General features: G+C 39.1%; 1 protein-coding gene across 1 annotated transcript; it reads right to left on the bottom strand.

Moving 5' to 3' along the window:
- Nucleotides 1-6,868: 6,868 nt before the first annotated feature.
- Nucleotides 6,869-7,568, bottom strand: LOC130886831 (60S ribosomal protein L10-like). The gene has a single exon (XM_057789014.1). It carries the CDS (start codon nt 7,526-7,528, stop codon nt 6,884-6,886), a length of 645 nt encoding a protein of 214 aa, XP_057644997.1. The 5' UTR covers nt 7,529-7,568; the 3' UTR covers nt 6,869-6,883.
- Nucleotides 7,569-18,998: the final 11,430 nt, after the last annotated feature.

Genomic DNA, 18,998 nt, shown 5'->3' with positions numbered 1-18,998 from the left:
GAGAGGGACTGGGGGGGTTCCCATGTGTGTGTGTATGTATGTGTGAACATTTTGATGGATATATGGGCACTGCTGTATAAGAAAAGATTCCAGACCACCAAATCTCCACCTCAGTCTCGGACACCTGAGGACCACACAACTTGCTGTGCACCATGCACAGTTAGTGACTCTAGCTTCTGACAATTGAGGACAGTGCTCAGAGCTTTGTGCCTTTCACAGGTGACTCTACTGTCAAACCTGAGCTCCACCCACACCCACACCACCAAAATATCATGAAAAACCGTGTTCCTCCGACAGGTAACACCATTCAGATCTTTGGGATTCAGCCCCTGTCACCTGAGAACTGTAGAGAGCCACGTCTGCCTCCCACACGGAGCACTACCAAACGCCATCACAATCTAAGCCTCCACTGCCAGTGGACCATGTGAAGTGACTCAGATATATCTTCTCCAGAACCTGACAGCTCTGTTATCATTCATTTGTGTGGTCAGAAGTTTTCCCTTGTCCTAGATGAGCTAGGAAACCTTCTGATCCTCTAACAGACATATCAAACATCAACACTGAAGCCCCCGAAATTGAGCCTCAAACACCACTTAGCTGATTTCAAAGCCTGCCAAGTTGGAGTAGCAGCACATGAAGATACAAATACCCACTCACAAAATGTGGAGCTGATACCCATTTACAGTGCCAATGATCCAACTCCAGACACCCAGGTCCCAGCACAAAAACTCCAATAGTACAAAAATGAAGGCAACGCAGCTCAACCCCAGATTAGTACTTCGAAGTAATATTCCCGGAGGATAGCAACTTAGATGACACAGGGGACAACAATTTCAGAATAGCAACTATAAATATGTTCAAGAAAGAACAAATAGTTAAATGAAATAAAGGAAACAACTCAGGGTATAAAATAGAATTGAATAGAAAAGTTATAAATCAGACAAAAACTAAAATAAAATGTTTTTAACAAAGGCATAGGAGATAATTTTGCAAATCTAAGAGAAAAGATACATATAAAGGTATGAGAAGGACACAGAAACCAAGTTGACAACACCAAAAAAATAAATTCACTTTGTCATAAAATGATCAAATCATACACATACGGATTAAAGAAACAGTATTTAAAGATGTTGGAAAGACCAAGTTATACACAAAGGCAACTATATTAGAATGACAGCTTATTTTCCGATGGAGGCTTTACAAACCGGACAGGCTTGGTCATTGTAATAAAATTTGTGAAAGACTAGATGTCAGCCTAGACTACTATCCACAGTAACGTTATCTTTCAGAATTGATGGAGAAAAAACTTCCCATGATTACAGCGGGTTAGGGGAATTTATTACCGTCAACCAGCCCTAGAGTGAATACTAAAATGAATACTTAGGATTGAAGAAAATCCTATCCCTGTAATACACTGCAGTTTAGTCTTCAAGAGTTGCAGAGTGACAAGCACGGTTAAAAGTTAAAAATCATTTAAAAGTTTTAGTAATTGTTTTTAAGTGATTCGTGATTGAGAGGACAAAAGCTAAAGCATTTAACTCATAATCCTCGTGTGTTTCATAGAAGTTTTCGACAACTTAAACCTCTACTCTCTGCATGGAGTATAGAGATGAAAACAGCCTCCTCTGTGCTGAGCACCTGGATGGGCCCCTGCGTTCTCAAGGGTGCACACGTGTGAAAATTGTGCCAGCTTTCATTTGTGAGCCTGCACTTCAATCACATCATGATTCAAGCCACAATACATTACTCAAGTACATCTGGGTCAAATCTGATCTTATGAGTCCTCACATCTACATCTCAATTTCTCCACTGCTCGATCTGACACAACATCTTTCAGGCAGCATCCCTTCAAAGCTGTTGAGTTGTGTCGTAACAGACCAGTCTTTACTATGGCCCTCAAACTTTACAGCTGCAAGAGCTTTTACTTCATTTAACCACCCTTATTGGTTTAGAGATAGACAACTGTTTTGGATTATCAGCCCCTGAAACTTCTAGCAAACTTCAGTTGAGGGCCTGATTTCAGGATGTTAGGTGTACACATGCACATAGTTGGACGCAACTGCTCAGAAAGTTTAAACACTATTGCTAAGAAACCTACCTGCAAAGATGAGGGATGTTCTAGGTATGGTGGCTCATGCCTTTAATCTCAGAACTCTGAAGTCAGAGGCAAGTGTATCTCTGTGAGTTCAAGACCATCCTGACCAGTTGGCGAGACTGTCTCCAAAAAACAAAACTGGGGAGACTGAAGTGTATTGCCTATTTGTGCAAGGGCCTGAGATCAATTCCTGGCACCACCAAGAAAGAAATAAAAGGACAATCCTACATTCTCTTCACAAATACTTACAAATAAGCTTAGTTATATATTTACAGTTAGCTTTTTTTTCAAGATTCATAAGCTAGTTCTCCAGAATTGATTATATTAAATTTGAGTTGTACATCATGTTACATTAACCTGAAAAAATGCACTCAAAATACACTGTCATTCCTTTGTCCAGTGTGTTCCAGTTAAACACTGCCATCTGAGTTCTTGAAGTCAGATGTCGCTGCTCAGATAGCATCCTCCTAAACTTTTTTTAATGACAATAGCAAACTTTGATTCAGATTCACTGAAATAATGACTTAGTAGGAAACAAAGCAAGATCTCAGGAAAACTGAAGTAACTTCTTGTATCTTAGCTGACCATGGTGAACTGAGGCAGATGCAACTAGCAATAAAAGACATGAAAAATACACATAGTCACGAATATTAAACAGTGCAGGACCGAATAATGAATCCATCATGGTGGAAATAGAAAGAGGAAATTAAAAATCTCCTGGAATGGAACTATAATGAAAACACAACCTACGAAAATCTATGGGATACACAGAAAGCAGTCTTTTGGGGAAACTTTTATAAAGTTAAGTGCCTACATTAAAAAAGAAAATCAAAGAGGCTCCAAATAAACAATTTGATCGTGAACCTTGTGGCCTTGGAAGAATGAGAACAAACAACAACCAAAAACAGCAGATTTGGAGAAACAATCAAGATCTGGGCAGAAATTAATAAAATAGAAATGAAAAAAGCAATAAAACGAGACAATGAAAGGGGAGTTAGTTTTTGAGGAGCTTAATAATTTTGACAAACTTTCAGCCAAATTAACCAAAAGAAGCGCAGGAAGGGCCTGCATTAATAAGTTAGAGATGAGAAGGCGCTATACAAAGGCATCAATGAAACCCAGAAGAGTTCAAGGATACACTTCAAACACCATTCCAACAAATTGGGAAAGCTAAATGAGAAGGATGAATTTCTTAAAGCATACAATATGCCAGAATTAAACCAAGAAGAGACAAGAATAAAAGGGCTTTAAATTTAATTTAAAAACTTAAGAATCCATCACGAACAATGAAATTGAAAGAGAATAGGAAGCGTTCCAGAAAGGGCACATCTTGGAGTCCAGGCATTCACAGAAACCTTGCTCATTATTTCCAAGTGCAGAGCTCTCATTTCAACCTTGAGGGAACATTAACCAAAGTTCAAGTTGATTCAGAATTGGACCAATGTACATGTGTGGACCGAACACAGTGAGCTAACAGTGGCAGCAGAAGTGAACATCTGGGGTAACTCTTGTGTCAAGAAAGAGCTTCTTCACTCCTATACTGCGAGTGACACCAACATTCTCATGAGAGATGGAAGATCTCTGAAATGTTAAAAAATAATCAAAACTCTCCTTGCAACTGAATCTGTAATACTACAAAATGGGGACAACATGGAGATCAGTCCTCTATCATGTGTGAAGTTGGTGAAGATCTTTTCCCATTCTGTAGGCTGCCATTTTGTCTTGTTGACCCTGTCCTTTCTTTTACAGAAGCTACTCAGTTTCAGGAGGTCCCACTTATTAATTGTCGATCTCAGTGTCTGTGCTACTGGTGCTATAATCAAGAAGTGATCTCCTATGCCAATGAATTCAATTCTCTCTCTCTCTCTCTCTCTCTCTCTCTCTCTCTCTCATTCTGGAACTTGTTCTTGTAGACCAGGCTGGCGTCCCACTTCCTCTTCTATGGATTCAGTGTGGCTAGATTTATGTTGAGGGTTTTGATTCATTTGGACTGGAGTTTTGTGCATGGCAATAGATATGAATCAATTTACATTCTTCTACATGTTGCCATCCAGTTATGCCAGCACCAATTTTTGATGATGCTTTATTTTATCCATTGTATAATTTTAGCTTCTCTGTCACAAATCAGGTGTTCATGGGTGTGTGGATTAGTATCAAGGTCTTTGATCTTTGATTAGATTCTATTAATACACATGTTGGTGCTTGTGCCAATACCAAGCTATTTTGATTGCTATGGCTCTATAGTAGTGCTTGAAATCAAGAATAGTGATGCCTCCAGAAGTTCTTTTATCATACTGGATTGTTTTGACTATCCTAGGTTTTTTGTTTTTTCATATAAAGTTGAATATTTTTATGTCAAGGTCTGTAAAGGATTTTGTTGGGATTTTGATGGGCATTGCATTCAAGCTGTAAATTGCTTTTGGTAAACTGCCATTTTTACTATATTGATCCTACCTATCCAAGAACATGGGAGATATTTCCATTTTCTGATATCTTTTTCAATTTTTTTCTTCCAAGACTTAAATTATTATTATTATTTTTTTTTTTTTTTTTTGGTTTTTCGAGACAGGGTTTCTCTGTAGCTTTGGTGCCTGTCACGGAACTAGCTCTTGTAGACCAGGCTGGCCTTGAACTCCCAGAGATCCACCTGCCTCTGCTTCCTGAGTGCTGGGATTAAAGGCATGCGCCACCACCGCCCGGCAAGACTTAAATTCTTGTTATACAGGTCTTTCGCTTGTTTGGTTAAAATTACCCCAAGATATTTTATATTGTTTGTGGCTATTGTGAAGGATGATACTGTCTGATTTCTTTCTCAGTCTGTTTACCATCTGTATATAGGAGGGCTACTTTTTTTAGTTAATCTGTATCCTGTAACATTACTAAAGGTGTTTGTGAGCTGTAGGAGATCCCTGGTAGAATTTCTGGAGTCACTTATGTATACTATCACATCATCAGCAAACAGTGAGGGTTTGACTTCTTCTTTTCCAATTTGTATCCCCTTGATCTCCTTTCGTTGTCTTATTGCTCTAGTGAGAATTTTGTAGACTATATTGAATAGATATAGAGAGTAGACAGCCTTGTTCCTGATTTCAGTGGGATTGTTTTGAGTTTCTCTCCATTGGATATTGGCTGCTGAATTGCTGTATATTGCCCTTACTATGCTTCGGTATGTTGCTTGTGTCCCTTACCTCTCCAAGACCTTTTTCATGAAGGGTATTATTGGATTGAGTAATATCAAAATTTCTTGGCACAATTTGATGGTGAGATTTGCTTAGAAAATTTCATTTTCTTTCAAAAAAGAGCATGTTTTCTTTTCTAGAATAGTAATGCTATCTAGTGATACTTGAATAGTGTCCTGAGGAAAGTTGTATAATTTATATTTATGATTGATTGGTAGTTATGGGTGTAATTAAATATTTCTTAGTTGCTGATATGCTTAGTGAAAAGTTTTATTCATTTTTATTTTTTAATTGTTTTTACTGGGCTATAAATTTTTTTCTGCTACCTTTATATGTTACTTGGCCTTTATTTTTGCAGCTCTTAATATTCTTTCTTTATTCTTCATGTTTAATATTTTAATTATTATGTGGCTAGGCAAATTTTTGGTGGGCAGTCCATTTGGTGTTCTGTAAGCTTCTTGTACCTTCATAGTCATGCCCTTCTTTAGGGTGGAACAGTTTTCTATGATTTTGTTGGATATATTTTCTGTGCCTTTGGGCTGGGTTTTTTCTCCTTCTATCCCTATTATTCTTAGGTTTGGTTTTTTCATGATGTCCCAGATTTCCTGGATATTTTGTGTTAAGAATTTGTTGGATTTAACATTTTCTTTGACTGATGAATCTATTTCCTGAATAATATCTTCAATACCTGAGATTCTCTCTTCTATCTCTTGGTTATGCTTGCATCTGCAGTTCCTGATTGTTTGCTCAGATTTTCCATTTCCAGAATTTCCTTGGACAAGCAGGACCACATGTAGAAGAATGAAATAAGATCCATATCCCATATTCTATTCAGAATTCAAATACAAATAGATCTACCTTGAATCTTTTGGAAAAGAAGGTGGAGTATATTCTTCTACTTACAGCCACAGATGATGATTTTTGGACTAGGACTTTGATAGTGCAGGCATTGAAGGCAATTAATGAATCTCAAGAAACCACAAAGTTTCTGGAAAGCAAAGCACACCATCAACGAAGTGAAGAGGCAGCCCACTGAATGGCAAAGTAACTTTATCAGTCATGCATCTAAGAGAAGATATACACACAAATGGGGGCATGGAACAAACCAGAAAATTCCACAAAGAAGCAACATAAATGACAACTAAATATTTTTATATGTTCAACAGCATTATCCACAAGGGAAATGTCAATTAAACTACTTTCTAAGTTCATCTTTTATTTTATACTCTCAGAATGGTTAAGAACAGCAACCAAAGACAACAAATTCTGGTGTAGATGGGGGGAGAGGGGAAGACTTATTCACTGTTATTGGGATTGCAAGCTGATACCCTTCAGTAGGGAAATTAGTGGGATTTTCACTCAAGAGGAAAACTCATACCTGTAATATGAACTAGCCCAAGATCCTGAAGCTAGGTGGGTCATATATCACAGATGAAAACCTACTACCATTTCCCTGTGATGCTGACATAACATTAAAACTACCTTTAAATACTTACCTTTATGCTCACAAAATGAGCATTTCTTTTTTTTTTTTTTTTTAAGCAGACTGGATGTGAGATTTATTACTGAACATGATTTGGTAGGGTACAGGAGAGCACCGTGAAAGCCCTCAGGAATGTAGGGCTCGCCACTTGTCCAGGGGACCACGATTAGGAATATATTTGACCCCACAGCCATCAGGAATGAGTCGCTTCTCAGCAACCATATCTTCAAATTCATCTGCATTAAACTTAGTAAAGCCCCATTTCTTTGAGATGTGGATCTTCTGGCGGCCAGGGAATTTGAACTTGGCTCTACGAAGAGCCTCAATCACATGTTCCTTATTTTGCAGCTTAGTGCGGATGGACATGATGACCTGGCCAATGTGAACCCTGGCCACTGTGCCCTGGGGCTTCCCAAAGGCACCACGCATGCCTGTCTGAAGCCTGTCAGCCCCAGCACAGGACAACATCTTGTTGATTCGGATGACATGAAAGGGGTGAAGCCTCACTCGAATATGAAAGCCATCCTTGCCACAACTCTTTACCATGTATTTGTTGGCACAAATACGGGCAGCCTCCAGAGCTTCGGAAGAGAGTTGTTCGTATTCATCTGACACCATGTGGCCACAAAGCTGGAATTCATCAACTTTTGCCTTCTTCCGTCCCAAGTCAAAGATGCGGATTTTAGCATCAGGGACACCTCGGCAGAAGCGAGACTTTGGGTACGGCTTGTTCTTACAATACCGGTAACACCGGGCGGGGCGGCGACCCATGATGACAATAGGACCGTCGGTAGCAGACAACTCACTCACCGCGCCGGAGGAAAAGACAAAATGAGCATTTCTTAATCCCCATCTTTTTGCAGATATTCACTAACACAAAGAATTATTTGTAAAAACTAAAAGACTACAGAGTGCTTCACCTTACATGGAACAAATAATTCCCCCATCTTCTTCCCTATACCTCCCCCTAGAAGACTTAGGGGTCGTCATGAAAGGGGGGTCTCATAAAAGTCAGAGTCAGTGATGACTGCTGCAAATCAGTGCTTTCTGGGGATGCTGCACACATGGATTCTCAGCACCCACAAATACATGCACAAGATAAAGCTATCCAAAATCCTAGCATGCATGAGGAGGATCCAAAAATGTCATCCCCATGTGGGGAACCCACCGCTACCTGGACAACTGTTAGTGACTGGTGAACACTAGGGTAGGGGAGTCAGTTTGGTTTGGGCATACAGACTTCCACTGTGAACATACTGAAAGCAGGCAGGAAACTCAAGAACATATTTCAAAGTAGTTCTTGAAATTGGAAGGGAAATGTGTTGGGATGGATAAGAGGAATTACAAGGGAGGGCTTGGGGTAAATTTGTGCAGAAGCCTTTACATGTATGTAGAAAATTCTCTAACAGAAAAGCTTAACTGTCAGACCCACAGAGTTGAAAGTGGAGCAGGTTGTAGTTGGAAGTCTGAAGGCTCCTGGCTTTACCTCTTACACACTGCTGGAGCATGAACAAGTCACACAGTTTGGGAACCTTAGTGTCATCAGTCACAGGTGGGAATGGACAAGGCTGCCCTTGATTTCTCTTGGCCTTCAATACCTTACTGTGATTCCAGCTCCTCTCTGCAGCACAAACCAGGACTTAAACCGCCCAGGAAGAAAACAGAAGTGTAAAATGAAAAGAGAATTGTAAAATGTAGTCCCTTTCTGCATGATTGGAATGTTCAAAAAGTTCACAGAGCAAGTTAGTTTTAAAGCCTCAAGGAAACTTAAGTGATGATTAACTCTGACTTTCTTACATTTCAGATGAGAAAATCAAAAGCTCAATTTATCCAAGCCACCTGTTCCAACCTCACAGAGAGCCATAAAGATCAGAACTCAAATTCAACTGTTTCTTGGGACAAGTAGCTGATGGTTTTATATGGAGATAATTGATACACTTTTGTCTTCCAGTAAGATGAAAATGTCCAGATTAGAAATTAGGTTTAAATTTCTCTTTCCATCTTAGATTAAATTACATTGTGGTTCCTTGGTATACACCTGGCTCAGTAACAATGGCTTTCTCAAAGGACTTCAGATTTAATAGTAGACAAGCAAATATAAATTATAAATATTTGACAGATAAAGATGACCCTTGACTTATAATGTGTCATGTATTAAGAAGATATCTCAATTAGGAACATGCTTGAGTCTTAGGATCCGTGTTAGAAATTGAATCTCACAGTTCAAGCCTGTAATAACAGTGATGGCCAGATGGGAGGCAGAGATAAGTGGGTCCCTCAAAATTCAAGGACCACCTAACGTAGCTAAACTCCTCTACCTAAGGACTGAGATCTCAGGTCATCCTTTGATCTTCACACTCAAGACATGAATGCACATGATGTACATGTGTACACACATACATGTGAACACAAACATAAACATATATGTACAAGAGGTCATATTTTGAAAAACTCATCACAAGGCAAGAATATGATAAATCCAACATGCATTTAATATACCACACTTTCCCAAAAATCCAGGCCACACAGATTTGAGCAATCACATAAAGACTATATTAATTACAACACTGTTTGGCCAATAGCTCAGGCATATTGCTAGCTAACTCTTACATCTTAAATTAATAAATTTCTATTAATCTGTGTATCAACACATGGCTTTGACTTATTGGTAATGTTTTGGTGCCTTTCTCCTTTGGCAGCTACATGACATCTGCTCAACTCTGCTTTCTTTCTCCCTACTTTTAGCTTAGTTTTTTCACTTACCTGTATTCTGCCCTACCATAAGCCAAAGCAGCTTCTTTATTAACCAATGATAACAAAACATTCACAGTATACAGGAAAAATAATCCCACATCACAAAACTTTTGATCTATAGTCAGTCTTTCTTGCAAAATATACTACAGCAATGGAGGCACAAAGCTTGTGGGGGTAGGCAATCAATATATTATTTGATCAAATGTCCCCTCCATGAGATGATACACATACCTGACACCACTTGGGTGACCAAAAAGCAAAGGTTAGATAGTCCAGAGACCTAGGGTTAAATCAGATATTACTGGTCTAAAAAAGTTACAATAAAATGACTCCTAATGATCTTCTGCTGTACTCATAGATCAGTGCCTTATTCAGCCATCATCAGAGAGGTTTCCTCCTAAAGCAGATGGGAAAATTATAGAGACCCACAACCAGACACTATGCATACACACACAGACACACACAGACAGAGAGAAAGGGGGGCACACAGCTCTAAATGGGATGTCTCCATTAAGTTCCTCCCCTCAGAGCTCAGGGAAACCTACAGGAGAGAAGGCAGAAGAGGTGGCTGAACCAGAGGGAATGGAGGTCACAGGAGAAAAAGACCCTATAAATAAATTGAGCAAGGGTCATATGAGCTTATAGAGATTTACGCAACAAGTACAGGACCTCCAAAGATCTGAACCACGCCTGTTGTATATGTATTAGAGTGTTTAGTTTATCATTTTTGTGAGATTCCTAATGTATGAACAAATGGCTTGTTAATTCCTGTGCCCTCTCTTGGGGTTCTTTTCCTTCTTCTGGTTTACCTTTCCCAACCTTGATTTGAGGATTAGGAAATGAGGCCTTGTTGGAGAAGGTGTGCTGTAGTAGGAGGTTGTTTGTTCATTCCCGGCTACCCAGACCATGAAATAATCACTCAGAAATTATATTATTTGCAATATTGTTTGGCCAATAGCTTAAGCATATTTCTAGCTTACTCTTATACCCTAAACTAACCAATCTTCATTAATCTGTGCATCACCATGAGGTTGTGGCCTACCAGCAAGGTTCTGGCACATCTGTCTCCAGTGGTGGACTACATGGCTTCTCTGACTCCGCCTTCTTTCTCCCACCATTTAGTTTAGTATTCCCTGCCTACCTCTATTCTGTGCTGCCAGGCGCAAGACAGATTCTTTATTAACTAGTGGTATTCACAGCATACAAAGGGGAATCCCTTATCAGTGTGTCACTGAGGATGGGCTTTGAGGTTTCAAAAAGCCTATGTCATTCCCAGTAAGCTCTCTTTCTGTCTTGAGTTTGTAGATCCAGAAGTAAGCTCTAAGCTATGGATCACATCTACCTGCCTGCTTTCATGCTCACTGTCATGATGTTTATGGATTGTCTCTGGAAATTTAAACCCTGGACAAACTTGTTTAAGTTGCCTTGGTCATCGAGACTCTTCAGAGAAGTAGAAAAGTAACAAAACAAGATGGGAGAGTAATACTTTTCTGTGGGTATAAAGATAGGTATTTAGAATGTGCTGGGCTCAAACCCTGATTCATCGCAGTGGAAATGGGGGCCAGGAGGGAATTCCTGAATGACTGTGAATAGTACAGTAAAAAGACACCTGGGAGGCTATGTTAGTGGACAACTCTTTTATTTGAGGTGGAGAGGACAAGAAGTAGTTATAGCCTAGGAGGAGTACCAGTTGGGTCCCTGTGGTGCTCTGTCATTGACAGGGATAAGAACATCAAGGGCACTTCATTTGAATACTCAGGGGTAACTAGGGGTCAGGGAAAAAAACCTTAAATTATCATAGGAAGTTCATCCCAGGATGTATCAGTGTTCAGATAAGCAGCAATCAGTCCCTGTAACCATGGAGATGCATGAGTTTATCAGTTGCTATGTGCCTTGGGGCACACATGTTAGCACTAAGGTAAACCTAACTGCTGGGATCTTCTGGCACTTGGGCAAAGTGGAGTGCAGGGGAGCAGCCAAACTCCTACTGCTCTCAGAATGAGAAAATCTTGGGGTTATAGGCATGCTTCAACCCCTTCTTAGCTTCAGGGCAACCCCACAATAATGCAGTCAGAATTATACTGGTTTAGGAAACTGTTTGCATTTATGTTTTCCTCCAGGGTTCATGACCCTTGCAGCAACAAGTAGTTGACTATACTTACAGAACTAAGCATGAACTTTTTTCTGCTGAGTTGACCTTGAGTCGATTATGTGCTTGTTGGCTGCCCCAAGATGTACGTGTCACTACTGTCTTTGTGGAGCTAAACTGTGCTTTGCCACTTCATAGCTGGGCAGAACTATGCACTGATTTTTTCACTTGAAACCTTGCATAGCACATTCTGAAGCTGTGAGAGCTGGTCTTCAGGAAGGATGTTTTCAGGTCTGTTCCAGCTCAGTTCCTTTGATTCCTATGCCTGAACTGTGTGGTATTTTTAGCGATAGTGTCTTACCTTCACGTTCTGGTAGGCAACAAGGGCAACATAACATCCTATAGTATTTTGCAGTCTCCAATTTCCTTGTGCAGCAACTTGAAGGCAGGTTGCCTGGCACTGGGTTTTTTATTATTTTATGTTTAATTTATATGAAGTTATATTATTTGTGATTATAATGCTTCCCCCAGTGTCATAGAATATCATTTTTCATTTTCTAGGTTTTATTTTCTTTAGTTTTGTCTGGTTAAATAGTTTGCATTTCCAATATTTATCATATTTTTAAAAGTACTCCATATGCTTTCATTTCTAGTATAAATATCAATCATAACAATCTAACTAAGACTTTTGGAATATACCTTTTTCTATTTTAAGCAGAGCAGTAGTTAACTAAGACAAGCCAGTTTTAGCCAAGACAAGCTAACTTCTTGCTCTGCCTTCACAGGAGTCATTGCTTCAGAATCCCTACTACTTACAGAGGCTTTATCTGGGCACAAATCTGTGGTCCTTCTTGCTCTAGAAACTGGATTTGTATGACCTATGATATTAACTAGAATTAGCTTGTTCTCATCTCGGGTTTTTTAAAATTATTTTATCATATTTTCTCTAATCTGTTTCTTTTTATTTGTATTACTTTAAATTATTTAAAATAACCTTCTTAGAGGAGAACATGAGCAGTTTTTCTAGTGCTCAGTATTTTCCCATTTTTTATTTTGTTATCATTCCTTTTTTTTTTCTTTGACTTTTTCATTATTCTCTTTATCTCAGATTTTTTCCTATTATTTTAAGCTTGTATTTGCTTATCTTATTTTGTCTGGTATTGTATTTTTATGCTATTACAGTGATTAACTCATCATATGGGCTTTGCACTTAAATTCTTTGGAAGTAATGTGGAACAGCTTCTCCTTAGATTTCCAAGTTTTGAGTTGATATTGGAACACACTTCTTCCATGGCCAAAAGGAAGTCCAATATCTTGCGTGTTCCTTTGGCTATTTTTGTAGAGGAACAGATGCCTACTGGCAACCATTGGCTCCTCAAGGCCACTGGAAAAGCTAATTTCACAAAGTTGACACTGTCCCTGGCAAAAAAAAAATGCCTTCCTTAAAGTGAGTTAATGTTATGTGTTAAAAATTGGAAGATATCCAAGATTCAGTACTAGGCCAGAAATAACACAAGATAATAATCAACCATTTGTTCTTGAAATGAAAACTCATGCTACAAAAGGCAATTATATAAGTACACACACACAAAAAAAAACAGAATTTGAATTTATGTGTGACCCCAACAATAACCATGATAGAAAGACACCACTTGAAAGTTTTTATTCTCTTTGTCCACAGACATCTGTGTTTCAGGTAAACCAGAAGGAACAAATGTGAAGGTTGTGGAAGAATGGAGACAAGCTATGCTCATGTGGTGATCAACATATGCTTTGACAAAACCAAGAATTTATAGAGTCAAGACAAGTTCCCCAAACTTTACATAATACATTAAGCTATGCTTTTTTATGACAAAACCATTATCCTGAAAGCTTGGCTATAAATGATTCCAATAAAATCTATATCTGTTTCCCATACTCAGTGTTCAGCATTCATTGTTTGTCAACACTATCTGATATTTTTATTAATTTTTATACACTATATTTTGATCATATTTTCCCCACACCAATTCTCTTAAATGCCCCTACCTCCACACTCACTTAACCACCTGTTCTTTCTCTGAAAACAAACAAAAACCCCAAGCCCTCCTAATGACACACTTCTTCCAAAAAGGTCAAACCTTTTAGTTCTTACAAATAATGCAATTCTCTGGTGACCAGTCATTCAAATCTATGATTCTATAGGAGTCATTCTCCCTAAACTTTCCACGAACTGGGAAGATCATCAGGATAATGAAGCAATAAGACAGTGCAAGTTTCTTGCTCTCTCTGAGCATAACATCTCCATGCATTCAGAGAACCACAAGGTCCTTATATCTTAAAGGTCACAGGTTTTCAAATGGGATTCTAACCACATTGCATAATCAACTGTTAACTCTATCACTATCCCCTTCTTTTTCCTGTAGGATGAGTATGGTAGAACTGAAGATTCTAACATTATCGTCTTGGTTTTTGTGATAAGACTTATGGTAAGAGTAGCTACTTTACAATAAAAAGACACTCTTATCACCTAAGGGATTCCAACTGAGTAGGAGCCTGGCTTAAACAAAAGTTGTACCCGCTGTATCTTTGATCAGGAAACCATAAGGGTCCTCCATTGTAAGAAAGGATATGAAACAATCACAACCTGATATTAATAATTATGAAGGTTTCCAAAAGGACATTTAGAGAGACACATTAAAAGTTTTCAGAAGATTTCGTGCTAAAGAGGAATAAGTATATTTCATGTTTGCATAAACTTCCCTAATTTGGGGGGAAGAATTAATAGAAACTTTTGGTAATTATGGTTATTTGACTTTGACCAAGAGGTTTTTAGTAAATCAGGAAGGTTCTATAAAGAATATTGGAAGTCATAAAAAGTGATGAGGTTTTGGTTACCCAAAGTAGCTTATGCAGTTACTCAATGGTGGTGTGGTCAGTGACACACTTTCTCCAACAAGGACATACTTATTCCAACAAGGCCTTACCTCTTAATAGTGCCATTCCATACAGACTAAGCATTCAAACACATGAGTTTATGGGGAATAATTCCCATTTAAACCACTGCAATATATGATGAATATATGAATGGTTATATATATGCACATACACACATATATATGTACATAAGGGATATATATATATATATAAACATATATTCATTCACGTATATATGGGACTTACTAGAATGGCTTACAGGCAATGGTCCAGCTAATCCAATAATGGCTGTCTCCCAGTGCAAAGCCCCAAAATTCTAGTTGTTTGTCTGCAAAGATGAATGTTATAGATGATCTTCAATGTACATCAGAATCCCTTAAAAGTAGGCTCTAATACCAGTCAAGGAATGAAATTGTTAGCAAGAGTAAGGGAAAGCATGTAAAAGATGAAAGCTCCCTTCTGATCTGTCCTTTACATAGGATGCAACCAGAAAGTATGACCCAGATTTAGGGAGGGTCTTCACACCTCAAATGATCCAATCAAGGACAAGTCTTCACAGTCCAACTCCTTGGATTTTAATAGTCAAGTTGATAACCAAGAAAAGCTACCACATAACTTAATGGGTAAACTAAACCTTTGACTTGTTTGTGGGTACTTTGTTACTCATCAAAAATAACTGGACAGTTTTCCAGGTATACTTTCATTCAACTCTGTTTAACCCGCTGCTGCTTACTGTGGAGCACTTCTTGTGGGTTCAGCATGGTAAAATGGCAGATATCTCATTTGACCTCTTAGACTGCTCCATGGCATTATTATGAAAGCCAATCCCACAACAGAAAATCCCAACTGATAGAATATGAAGGCAAAAAATATATATGGAAGCAAAGACACCGTTTTCAAGAACCTCTTAATGGTACAGACAATAGTGCATGACGGGATTGCCTAGAATATTAATAGTGAATGCTATATTCAATTATAGTATGGAGTTGGGTACTGCAGGACTAAATGGCAGATTGCTTTCAAGGATTAAGTCAAAGATGATTCCAGTGTTTCAGCCATGAGTAGAAAAACAAGAGAATAAAAGTTGTCCATGGAAAAGCAAGTTTGGAAAGATAAAAATCAGTTGGTTGGAGTTTTTCTTATTTTTTTTTACTTTCCATACAATAAAATTAGCAAGCCTTAAGTGAACATTCACTAAGTTTTGACAATTGCAAATGTCTGGGGACTCAAAATCTTATGAACCCAATGTACATGGCTTTAGGTTTAGAGCATTTCCTCTTATCTTTTCCTAGTCCATCTCTACCTACCTAGGGAATAACCATTCTTGACTTGTTCCCCATTCTATATTCATTTGACATGTTTAAAGATTTTACATGAAAAGGACTTTACCTAGAAAGGTTAAGTCTATAACTGATATAAGTTCAGCATCTATTAGATGTGAAAATGCCACAAACACAGCATTAACTGAAGATGCCCTGGAAGGAGATGACAGAGCACAGGGGAAGATAAGGCATGAGCGGCATGCCACCAAGAGGCCTGCTGAAGGTAAGTTATGAGCCTGGTGCTCCTTGGTAATGCTTCTGAATTAACACAGTTTCCTTGGGAAACTTTGACAAGAGCCTTTATTTCACAGGAACCCATTTTAAATGGAGCAAAACAACTGGACAAGACTTTCAGCCACGGATCTATAAAGAAATCAGAGAGACTGACTCAAGTCTGGCACACAATGTCAGCAGGTTAATAAAAACTCTGGTGCAATTATTCCCGCACATTCTGCTTCGGTATTGACTTGATTTCAGATTAGTGCTGGTGAACCAAAACCGTGGCGAGGGATAAAGTTTGGCAGCCCTTTCAGATGGGAGAGAAATTGCAGTTTTTAAATTGCCTTGGGTGCAACCATGGATGACAGACTCAGAGGAAGATGCAGTTGTTTACTGTAGCTTGTGTGTGCTCTGCCTGCCTGCTATGATCAGTCTGTGTTAGGCTCTGGAAACAAGCCAGAAGAAAGTTCTCTTTTTGTTTGTGTCTTCCCAGTGGATATTGGAGTGTGAACTGTAATTCTGGAGCCAAAATCATTGAGGTGGGGGGAGGCAGCAACAATTCTTCTTTAAAATTGTCTAAAACTGCATAGAAAGCTTATCTAAGAATATGTTCTCCAACTCAGAGACATCTATGTGCACTAGGAAACTCTTTGCACTGGCCGGTTTTGTGTGTCAACTTGACACAAGCTGGAGTCATAAGATAGGAAAGAGCCTCAGTTGAGGAAATGCCTCTATGAGATCCAGCTGTAAGGCATTTTCTCAATTAGTGATCAATGGGCAAGGGCCCAGCCTTCGGTAAGTGGTACCATCCCTGGACAGATGGTCCTGGGTTCTAGAAGAAAGCAGGCTGACCAAACCAAAGGAAACAAGTCAGTAAGCAGTGCCGACCATGGCCTCTTTGTCACTTCCTGCCTCCAGGATCCTTCCCTGTTTGATTTCCTGTCCTGACTTCCTTCAGTGATGAACAACAGTAAGTGTTAAGCCAAATAAACTCTTTCATCCCCAAGTTGCTTTTTGGTTATAGTGTTATGTCACAGCAATAGAAACAGTAATTCACACTTCATGCCATAATGTGTTTTCCTTGTCTACTGTGTTTTTCTTTACAGTATGAAGACCTTCAGGTTTCCAAACATCTTGCATTCTCTTCAGCTGGGGGATTGGTCTCTTCTGTCTGAGGGTATGGCCTTGGGGAAGGATGCAGGAAGGAGGTGGCAGTGCTAATGTGAAGGAAAGGAAAGAGTCTCAAAACTTGGGGCAATTGTAGGGAATATCTCAGAGAAATACCATTGACTGTGGGGTTTCTCCAAGACCTAGCTGTATATCACCGTCCTGGAAGCTTCTTAGGAAGCCCTCTTCCTCCTCCTCTTCTTCTTCCTCCTCCTCCTTTTCCTCCTCCTCCTCCTTTTCCTCCCCACCCTAATGTGTTGCAGACTGTACCTTTTAGCCATTATCCAAGCCACTTATGCAGACTCATCCATCATAAAGCATCCTGTCTCTCTTGTTTGCCCTTTCTTTGTCCTTTTGGCTCGCCTTCTTTCTGCTTCATTTAGAAATGTTGACAAGGCATTGTTATCTGCTGACTGCTTTGGTTTTTAAGTTTGGTTATTAAATGGCTCTTTTGTTGTTATTGTTGTTTTCTCCGGCATCAGGTCTTAATAGCCACTGAACTGCAAATAATGGAAAAGCCGAACAAAGAAAGAATGTTGAGAAGTAATATTTCCCGTATAACGACACTCAAGGTTGGCAGAGGAAGGGTCATTTTACTAACCTGGGTTGCAAAATAAAGTTACAGTCTTTGAAGCTGGAATTCCATTAGTTTCAGATGGGGGAATTAGGGAGTTTATGTGTCTACTATTTTTAGTAAAGTGAGAAGCACTAATAGCAAAGGCTTGCTGCATGCTGGAGGTATTCACTGTGCAGAGCAAAGGGGAGTGTGTAAATGAAGAGTGAGCACAAAGTGTGTGCTTTGTAGTGTAAGGGTATTGAGCTCAACGGAAAAGTGACGGCCACTGACTTCACCACAATAGTGATGATGGGATGTAGTACCTCACCTCTGAACCATTTCTGATCCGTCCCATGGTTCCAGAAAAACAAATGATTACAGAGAGTAAAATTAAGTCTTTGTTGGTGTAAGGCTCCATTTTGTGTTTGTACTTTTCCTCCCATGTTTTATTTTTATTATTGTGAGCGATGTCTTTTGGAATTCAGAAAGTCATGTACTTAATAGGAAACAAGTCTGGCCAGCCTGAGGTAATTCCTTTAGGAAGAAGAGACTATGTCCAAAGATGGTGGCTGTGCTAATCGCTTTTCATTAGTTGTAGCGAGTTACCGACTTCCTGTAACCCGTCATGGGGCACATGACAGTCTGCTGAGCTGTACTACACAGTCTTGTTAAATTTGAATTGTCCCAAGTCTGGAATTGGGTAAGCCTAGCTATGATCTCCAGGTGCAGGAAAATAGTGAGACATCCCTAAAATATTTATGTTACATTATTGTCACCATGGCAACTGGCACGGACCACAGATCTTTCTCTCTATTTTATTTTGTAGAAAGGAACATCTGGAAGCTCCAGGACCATGCAGCATTTCCTTGATGCTGCATGCAGGTGTCCATATTGCCTAGAGTAAGATACAAAATTCACTCTAATTCTTACCTCTGTAAGTCCAGATTCTATAAAATTTCTGTTTTAGCAGAAATGTTTTCTAGGCTGACTAATTAGACCAAAATTACCTTAAGAGTAGTGGTTCTCAACCTGTGGGTGATGACCACTTCGTGGGGCAAATACCCCTTTCACAGGGGTCACATATCAAATATCATGTATATCAGATACTACATTATGATTCACAGCAGTAGAAATGTTACAGTTATGAAATAATTTTATGGTTGGGAATCATCACAACATGAGGAACTGTATTAAAGCATCTCGGCTAGGAAGGTTGAG

Source organism: Chionomys nivalis, chromosome 14, assembly GCF_950005125.1.
Source record: "Chionomys nivalis chromosome 14, mChiNiv1.1, whole genome shotgun sequence".
NCBI lineage: Eukaryota > Metazoa > Chordata > Mammalia > Rodentia > Cricetidae > Chionomys > Chionomys nivalis.
This window is presented reverse-complemented; position numbering and strand designations above follow the sequence as displayed.